Below are 10,323 nucleotides of genomic sequence, written 5' to 3'. Positions count from 1 at the left end.
TTCGTGTCCCCACATCTCCATCAGTAACCCCTCCCTGCGGTCCCTGCGTGTCCTCTCATCGCCCCATCGGAAACTTCTCCCTGGGGTCCTCCCTTCCCCCCTCCCAGGGTCCTTGCGTGTCTTCTCATCCCTACCATTGGACGCCCCCGCCCCTGGGATCCCTGTGTCCCCCCACATCAGTAATCCCCCTTGGGTCCCTATATCTCACCCCTAATGCGAGCTCCCTGATTTTCCTGGATTTTTACTATTTGGGACCCAGTGTGTGTTGCTTTTAGGGTACCTCCTTCTTGTATCTGGGCACTTATCTCTCAGGGTCCCATTCCCCCACTTTTGTGTGGGCACTTTCCTTCACTCCCCAGTGTGTACCTCCCCTGTCCCCGGGGGTACCAGCATTGGTGGTGGTAGCTGCAGTAGAGAAGCAGTAACATGGTAGAGAAGCGGTGCCCACGGCTGCAGAGGGACAGTGTGTACCGCTGGTTCTCAGAACTGCCCTCCCCGCAGCGGGTGGAATTTCTCTGTGGCCTCCTGGACTTGTGCATCCCACTTGAACTGCGCTTTCTAGGTGCCTGCTTAGAGGACTTGGCCCGCAAGGACTATCATTCCCTACGTGACTCTGAAATCAAGGCTAACAACCCTGCTGACTTGGGTAGCCTCACTAACTTGACAGACGAGGTGGTACGTAGCAAACTGCTGGTCTCCCTTGCCTTGTTGGGGTCTGCACACCGAGAGGCAGCTGGAGTCCTCTTCCGCACACTTACCCACATTGATTCTGTCATCAACAACTATGGGCTGCAGCTCAACGAGGGCCGCACTGGGGATGAATTTCTCTTGCTCTTCACTATGGCGTCCAACCACCCAGCCTTTAGCTTCCACCAGAAGCAGGTACTGAGGCAAGAGCTTACCCAGATCCAAAACATCATGGCCAGCACCAGCAAGAATCCCAGTATCCCCGCTCTTAGCACCATGGCAACCTACCCTGGCTGCCATAAGGTGGGTATTGCAGCCTCGCACTCTTCCTTTCAGGGCTTGGGTAATATCTCAAACTGTTTTCTTGAAGGCTTAAACAACATAGCCACATCTTTTCTTCTTCCTACCCCTCAAACATTCTCGTGATAATTGACAACCTAAGGGAACAGCAAAAATCAATTGTCTAGTAGATGGGATGGTCAGGGATTCATCTAGGATCCTTGGGATCTGTGTCATATTATCAGAAGGGGGACTTTCATCAGTGAGTCATAAGTAGATCAACAGAAATGGGCTTGAGCTGACTGGACTGCCTCACTTCATGGGTAGCAGATCAAAGACTAGCCAGGGAGAAAGACATGGAAAATCTAGCTCGAAATGAGAGTAAGCATCTGTCTTCAAGGATTATGGACTGGAGGGGGTAGGAATTAGGTTTGTTAGAAGTGTCTGTCTGGTGGCAGTGAAATTTTGGTGAGTCTAGGTCCCGTTTAACCATAACCCAGTAGGAGAGACTATCTAAATGCTGAACAAAATTGTACTGGAGTGGTACTTAAAGTGGCTGCTTAAGGGACTGATAAAACTCCTATCGAATTCAGTGGGAGTTGGATCTTTGCCTGAGATGGGAAGGTACGTGTTGGAGGTGTCTCGTAACATAAGTTTCCTTCTAATTGTACATTCCTATGGATACTGCTGCCTTAAATTTGAAAGTTTGCATTTTTTTTTTTTTTTAAATACTTGGCTGTGGACATCTGGGTGTTTTTCTCAACATTTTGTTTCCTTGTCTCAAAATAGATGGAGCCAACAGGCAGAGGTTACAGGTTTACTTTTTGTTCAATTTAATTTTTTGTTGTGAATGAAGTATAGATGGAAAAATATTTCAGTACAGGCTATAAGGATATAATTAACTGCAGGAGGAGCCTCCATACGAATACTTAATCTTATGGTTTCTATTCTGCAGAAGAAGCATGACATCAAATCAAAATAAGGAATAGAACAAATATACAGACCTCAGTTCCATCTTCCACACTCTCACCTTCTTGGTGGTTAAAAGTAAAATTTACCGCATACAAAAGTTCTGTAGAAATAGGATCAGGACCAAGTGAACATGCGCAAGGAATAGACATGAATGCCTCTCAGAGCATACCATTTTGGTCTTCACTAATAGTATAAAATTTTTCAGCACCGTTTAAGCCATTCTAAGATGGATGGAGAATCCATTCTACTGTTCTTCCTGGTGGCAATAAAAATTACCTTCTGGGTAGTCACTTGCCCACTGTGTTCAGAAGAACAATAACCTTTGCGGGGAGGGCAGTGCATTTTAAACATGGAATCATACGTATGGTATTGAAGAACACTGATAGTTTACATCGTAACAAAATTCTCTTTAAGGGAGTATAAAAAATTAGTGTCACTTTACTGTATATATTTTCATTGTCTTTTGAAGTTAAGAAAATCTGTTTGAGACAAATTCAGACTTGTTTTTAAGTGAAGGCTGCTAAGCTGTTCAGATGCTGGTAGCTAGTTAATACTTTTTAGAACAAGAAGTTGGCTTAAATCTATAGTTGGACAAAGAGCATGGAAAAACAATACGTTTCACTCAATCCAACCATGTTTAATTGTGCGCAATTAAATCCAAACATTGCAGGCTTGCATGTTGTGGTGATGTGACTTGATAACGTTTGCATGATCACAACATCACCCAGAAGAGTCAGCGCAGGTGCCAGGAGAAGATAAGCTGCACTGGGGCCCCAGCCATCAGAGCTCTATAAAGCAGCCCTTCCCCATCATTTGTGCTGCTTTGCCTGAGCACAAGCTATGCTGGGTTGGTATTTGATGTCAGCTAAACTCTGAGCACAAACTCCTTTGGGTTCATCTTAAACGTTGAGACTTACCTCGTCACAAGATGCAGTGGAACTGCCTTAGACTTCCATGCTGTTGTTACAGTGCATAATTTAAATAGCCTAATGACTTATCTGAAGTGTCTGTGACTTTAAAAGGTTGTGGTTTTCTAGCCAAATTGAAACCATAGTTTATTTTATTTTTTGTCCATATAAAATCTAACTATTACTTTGCGTTAATGTAGTATTTTTATATAAATTTCTTGCTTTTTATATTTTGAAAAATTAAGAGCAACACTGAGTGCATGTTCTGTCATCCAAAATAAGCAGCACAGGCGCTGTGCAGTTATGTATATAGACCTTTGAACACATCGCTAGATAAATGCACTCTGTGCATACTTATATTGAGAGGGAAAACACACAGGCAGTGACTGCCATTTTCATTCATTTGTAACTTTGTAATGTTTTAGTGAATAGGAATCTTTATCGTTCAAATTTGAATTAAAAAATGAAAACACTTGAATTATCCATGAGCAGCAGTGTCTGAAAAATATATTAATACATGTATACCACCTTTATTTTTTTCATGCTCAGGTAACTCAAAAGGAGTCTCACATAATTTTACTAAAATTCAAAAGCAAACAAACAGCTCACCTTCTCCCCAATCCTTTCTGGACCGTGAACAAGTATGAGAAACTTCAGGCCAAAGGAGTAATTTTGGAAGGAGCTATAAACCTCTGAAAATGCATTTATAATTAAAGTGACTCTTCCAGCACAAATATAACATCAATGCTGTCATGGTACTTGAATGACGTTTGCGTCAGCATGTTAATGTTCTTTCCCATACCAAACAAGACACACCTGGGAAGAAAAAAATGTGTAATTGTCACTGCTGAAATAATTACAATTTACAATCAGTGAAGTGTGCGCATATTTTGTAAGGATCAGGAAGAAAGGGATAATAGCCATGAAATGGTAAACTCATTATATACAGGGTTCCATGTTATATGTTTACATCTGGAAGGAGATTGCATGTCCGGTCTGAGGTAGATCTAGATGTTGGACAGTTCTGGTTCTGTGGATTGCTGATGCAGTCTAGTCACTTAAGGTTGAGGGTGAACCATGTCATATAAAACTTGTGGTGTTCTCTGAGATAGTAAGTAAGTGTAACAAAATTGAACTAATTTAATTCAATTTTCTGGGTGTCGAACAAGTTTTGCTTTAGATAGCCACTGATTTAGGATATATTTTTTATTTTTTACTATAGATGAAAACAGGTTGATAATATCAGTTTTACTCCCACCAATGCGAGGATGAGGGATTGGGAGTAATGTATTTCAATAACTTTTCTTCCTCCTACCTGTCACTTACATAAAACAATTTTGAGACAGGACCAAGAAATACTATACAATGGGGCATTCCAACAAACAGCAAAATAAGGCTCCCTTAGGTGAGTAACATTTTGGTCATCAGTCCTTCAACTGATTCCATGTTGAGGAATGCTCACTGATTTCACTGGGGCTCTGTGCAGGTGCAGGGATCTGACTGTGTGGAGTCAGCTGCAGAATCAGAGCCTTTTACATAGTAGTTCTGGACATATTTTGTTTGCAGTTGCAAGGAAGTAACACAGTCAGTGGTTAATCTGATACTGTAGTTGTGTGATTCTGTTGCAAATTGATATCTTATGAATGGTAGGCCAGTCAGCCTCCAATTTCTGTACCAACATCTCTGTTCTAAGAATGTAGCATATAATATCTATCAGTCATATTATTCCATAGACTCATTTAAAACTTTGGAAATAAGCTGCTTAAGAGGGTTTCTATATTGACCGCTGGATCTGGTTTTAGTGATAAGGTCTCACTTTTAGGTACATGCAAAATAGTTTTGTTTTTATTTTGTATTGCTGCAGCTGATTGAAGGACCTGAGAATAGTTTTGAGGAAACAGTAGCTGAAATTTGTAATCCTTTTATGGAATCAGATTTTGAAAAAATACATTTTTTATTTTTATTTATTTATTTATTTTTATTAAAGCTGAACCTGAGTCCTACAAGAGGCATATCTAGGAGCTCTCTGGCTTTATCCCAGTCTTGCAAAAGAAGGGCAATAGTTGGATTATTCTTAGCACTATTGGGTAACTTTGGTTTTAAACTGAATTTTTAGCCTCCGATATATCATGAGAAATTATGTCTTGTTCAGTCATTTATTATGTTAATACCCGTTTAGGCTAGAAATTGAAGTGTTCCCGTTCCATTACCACATGACCCAGCCAGGGACTTCAAGACAAGTGGGTGGTACCCCAGATAGGACAAAGTGAGCCCTAACTTTCTCTTAGGACACTCTTCATCTGAAATAAAAGTGTGTACCGCAGGAGACTGCACTGTTTTACCTGAACCAGTCTCTAAATTGTTTTAGTTAAATCAGTGCTCAAACTGTGTGTAAACCACTCATGTAAAAAGCAAAGCTAGCAATTGTTAACCACACATAACAAACATTCCAGTGTGTAACTTCAAAGCTGTTGAACAGCAACCTTGTTTTAAAGTATTTAACCACTTGGTTAAAAATCTGTGTTTTTAAATATATGATTTGAATTGCATAAATTGAGATGCTATGATTCTTTAGCTGGTTATTGGGACAGGGCCTGTCTCTTTCTGTGTGTTTGCGCAGCACCTAGCACAATGGGGCTCTGATCCTGATTGAGTCCTCTAATTATTACTCCAATATGTCTAATAATAACTTTTCCCTTGAAGCCATGTCCTGAGTTGCAGTCTATTTTGTGTTTTGCCATTTTGAGGTTTTGTTGTTTTTGCCGAAAACAAAAGAAGTGCTAATTCTAGAGATGCTATTCCCATGAGTATAGTTGTAGATTATTTTCAATGACATAATTTAGCTGTTAAAATTAGCTCTATATGAAACTTGGAAGAGAAGGTTTGTTTGTTTTTTCCCTCTGAAATGTTCCATATTGGTAAAAGGGGAAGAGAGCAGGATGAATCAAGAATTACTTTGCCTGTTTGTAAATTAGGAGAAATATAAAAGGCAGTAAAGACAATGGTGTTGGGCTCACCCAAATCTGTTTCCATATATGCATCTTGCGTGAGTTTTGCATTGAGTATGGGGGGCAGCCACTGCCAACCTACTTAGCTTTTGGGTAACTGTTGAAAATACAATTATATACCTCAACAGTGTTTGAAATCACTGATACTTTTAAACTAAAATACTGCACAATATGCAGTTTTAAAGCCTTCATAACTAACTAAAAATGATCCAAAAGTAATCAGACCAATTGCTTAGGAGTAACTTTTTAATTGAAGAGCTGTAGAGTCAATGATATACTAGAAAATTTCGCTTTTAAACATTGGCTGGCTTTCCCCATCCCCTATTTTCTTGTTTTATATGTGAATATTGTCACTGTCTAACAGCATTATTTAAACCTATATTCACTATTTTAAAATATGGATTTTATCTTGTTCGCATGTCCTTCTGAATTTGTGAGTTGTTAGTCAGTGAGACCAGAGTACCTGTGAATTATTCCAGTGAAAAGGCAAACTAGAAGTCCATTCACTGCCTGGTTTGCACTTCAACAAATATAAGGCTTGCCTTTCCTTCTCTTCCCCTCTCACCTCTGAAATGTGATGCTGGGAGTTAGCAGCTGCAAAAGAAGCATAACACTATTTTGATGCCTAAGGCCTAGTCTACACAACAGAGTTAGATCAACATAAGGTAGCTTACGTCGACCTAACTCTGCAAGTGTCTACACTAAAATGTAGCTCTCACCAATGTAACTTGTTCACTACACCGACTTAATAACTCCACCTCTGCGAGAGGCATAGCGCTTAAGTTGATGTAGTTATGTTGACACAGTGTCAGTGTACTCTGTGTTGCTTACATCAACTGTTACTGCCTTTCAGAAACAGTTCCACAATGCATCATGCTGGCAGTTAAATCAGTGCAAGCGCTCCCGGTGAGGACGTGCACTGGCGACACAAGGAGCGTTGTGTGGACATGTAAAACTGATTCAATTATTGTGGTGGCTGTACGTCAACGTAACTTAGGTCGACTTAATTTTGTAGTGTAGACTTTCTTTCGAGTGTATTAACCATAGAAGCAACCAGTACTGTCACCTGTTCAGCTGAAATGATGTTAGCACAGGTGGGAGTCTTAGCATAGAAAAGGCCTCAATGGCCAGATGATTTTTTTAACCACAGTGTTGATTAAACATGCTTTCAGTAGATTTAATTAAGTGGTGATAAAATCAGATCTGGCTGCAGGAGCCTACTATTACCACTGATGCTAGCTGGGAATTGTTTTATAAACCTTCCAAATTTAGAGATGGTCTAAAGGTTTAGAGAAAGACGGACAGACAAAAAGCCCTATACTGGAAGTCTTGGATACTTTCAAGTGGACCAATAAGATGGACCTACGTGGTACTTAGTGCATGTGTCAATGCGTTTTGTTGCTTTCTTTGTAGATATGAATCTTATCGTGACTATCTGCAGCTACAATAGTACACATATGTGCTCTAATTGTATAGATGGTGGGTCTGCCTCTTGCTACTGGAGAGATTTTGCCTTTTAAAAAAATTATATAAACAAAAGCCCTATCAAAATCATAAAGAGAAATCTATGCACATTTAATCTCAAATCATACATTAAAATACTGTGTAGTTCAGGATAGAGACCTACATATCCGTTAATGCTGATACGTGCCCAAGTCACTGTTAGTATTAAACTGTCTTCTGTTGACTGCTTTACTATTTAAAATAAAAGTTGTACTGGCAGAATATAGAAGTCTATACTTGCATGAACTTTTTTCTGATCTCAAATGGAAAATCTAGAAAAGGCCTGAATCCTTTTAAATGGTTTATACATTTGAAAAGATCTGACTCTTTTATGCAGTAGGTAACTAATTTAGGTGCTCAAAACTGCATTATGTATCAAATATTAGTGCCGATTCAGTGAGTGGAGGGGAAAGATCAACAGTATTTGCCATTTTTATTCTGTCCCACCCCATAAATACTATAATTCAGAATTGCATGAAAGCTGTGGAACTTCTGGTCTTGTGCTGTTGTGTCCTCTTGCTGTTTAATGATGTATTTTTAAAAAAAGAAAAGCTGAAGGCTTTTTAAGGAAGTTTTGTTTGCTTTACAGCAGTAGTTCAGGTGTTGTGTGTTCTGGAAGATTCTATGGCCCTGTGTGCATTATGGAATTTTAATAAAGATTTCTGGACAAAGGAAATCTTTATTAAAGAGTAGGGCTGTCGATTAATCACAGTTAACTCATGCGATTAACTCAAAAATATTAGCAGCCATTAAAAAAATTAATCACGATTAATCGCACTGTTAAATAATAGAATACCAACTGAAATTTATTAAATATTTTTGGATGTTTTTCTACATTTTCAAATATATTGATTTCTGTTACAACACAGAATACAAAGTGTTCACTTTATATTATTATTATTAATTATAAATATCTGCACTGTAAAAATGATAAGCAAAAGAAATAGTATTTTTCAATTCACTTCATACAAGTACTGTAGTGCAATCTCTTTATAGTGAAAGTGTAACTTACAAATGTAGATTTTGTTGTTGTTACATAACTGCACTCAAAAACAAAACAATGTAAAACTTTAGAGCCTACAAGTCCACTCAGTCCTCCTCCTTATTCAGCCAATTGCTAAGACAAACAAGTTTGTTTACATTTATAGGAGATACTGCTGACTGCTTCTTATTTACAATGTCACCTGAAAGTGAGAACAGGCATTCGCATGGCACTTTTGTAGCCAGTGTTGCAAGGTATTTACGTGCCAGATATGCTAAACATTCATATGCCCCTTCATGCTTTGGCCACCATTCCAGAGGACATGCTTCCATGCTGATGATGATCGTTTAAAAAAATAATGCTTTAATTAAATTTGTGACTGAACTCCTTGGGGGAGAATTGTATGTCTCCTGTTCTGTTTTACATGCATTCTGCCATACATTTCATTACAGCAGTCTTGGATGATGACCCAGCACATGTTAGTTTTAAGAACACTTTCACAGCAGATTTGACAAAATGCAAAGAAGGTACCAATGTGAGATTTCTAAGGATAGATACAGCACTCGACCCAAGGTTTAAGAATCTGAAGTGCCTTCCAAAATCTGAGAGAGATGAAGCGTGGAGAATGCTTTCAGAATTCTTAAAAGAGCAACACTCCGATGTAGAAACTACAGAACCTGAACCACCAAAAAGAAAATCAACCTTCTACTGGTGGCATCTGACTCAGATGATGAAAATGAACATGCGTCGGTCAGCTCTGCTTTGGATCGTTACCGAGCAGAACCTGTCATCAGCATGGACACATGTCTTCTAGAATGGTGGTTGAAACATGAAGGGACATATGAATCTTTATCACATCTGGCACATAAATATCTTGCGATGCCGTCCGGCTGTAACAATGCCATGCGAACGCCTGTTCTTACTTTCAGGTGACATAAACAAGACGTGGGCAGCATTATCTCCTGCAAATTGTAACTAAACTTGTTTGTCTGAGCGATTGGCTGAAGTAGGACTGAGTGGACTTGTAGAGTTTTACATTTTTATTTTTGAATGCAGTTATTTTTTGTACATAATTCTACATTTGTAAGTTCAACTTTCGTTATAAAGAGATTACACTACAGTACTTGTATTAGGTAAATTGAAATATACTGTTTCTTTTTTTACAGTGCAAATATTTGTAATAAAAAATAAATATAAAGTGAGCACTGTACACTTTGTATTCTGTGTTGTAATTCAATATATTTGAAAATGTAGAAAACATCCAAAATATTTAAATAAATGGTATTCTATTATTGTTTAACGGTGCGATTAATCATGATTAGTTTTTTTAATTGCTTGACAGTCCTATTAAAGAGTCAGCATTCGCCACACCTTTGATTAAGGTCTTGTGAGCATATAATACACACACAGTCATAGAATTTACGGTGAGAATGGACCACCAGATCATCATCATCTGCTCTGTGTTATGCAGAATGTTGTTCAGCAACAGCAGGGATGACTAGACTTGACGTTCATGGTATTTCTAAGGCCTTTTCTACACTGGAGATTTATCCCAATTCCAGCCATCCGTGAATAGCCATCTGTGTAACTGCACTGGTATGAGCCCCTAGTTAAATAGGGCAAGCCAAGCAGTGATTTTTCACCATTGGAGATTACTGCGATTAAAACCAGGGTATGCTGCTGCTGCAGTGCAAATCACAGCTTTCCATTTCTATACTAGACTGGGGTTGCACAAGTGTTGCTACATCGATGGCCAGAATTCCTAATGCAGAAAAGGTCTAAGATTTAAAACAAACAAACAAAAATCAGAAACACCTAAAAAGGCAGGGGCAGGAATTTATTTATGAATCATAAAAAACAAAGGAGGGCACAAGCCAGACTCTTTAAAAATCCTTTGTAGCTCACCTGTAAATCTTTCTGCATTTAAGAAACTGAAAGAGAGATTCCCTCTCATGAGGGTTTATTCCAAGGGTGTGTATTTGGA

General features: G+C 38.8%; 1 protein-coding gene across 1 annotated transcript in view; it reads left to right on the top strand.

Moving 5' to 3' along the window:
• The first annotated feature begins 6 nt into the window (after window positions 1-6).
• Window positions 7-10,323, top strand: part of LOC112104675 (zinc finger CCHC domain-containing protein 14) — an 86,262-nt gene continuing 75,945 nt past the window's right edge. Inside the window, exon 1 of the mRNA XM_026663602.1 lies at window positions 7-990. Coding sequence (XP_026519387.1) covers window positions 427-990 — 564 coding nt within the window. The 5' untranslated portion in view covers window positions 7-426. The remainder of the gene's footprint in view (window positions 991-10,323) is intronic.

Source organism: Terrapene carolina, unplaced genomic scaffold, assembly GCF_002925995.2.
Source record: "Terrapene carolina triunguis isolate 2854851 unplaced genomic scaffold, T_m_triunguis-2.0 Scaffold33891, whole genome shotgun sequence".
NCBI classification, from domain to species: domain Eukaryota; kingdom Metazoa; phylum Chordata; order Testudines; family Emydidae; genus Terrapene; species Terrapene triunguis.
This window is presented reverse-complemented; position numbering and strand designations above follow the sequence as displayed.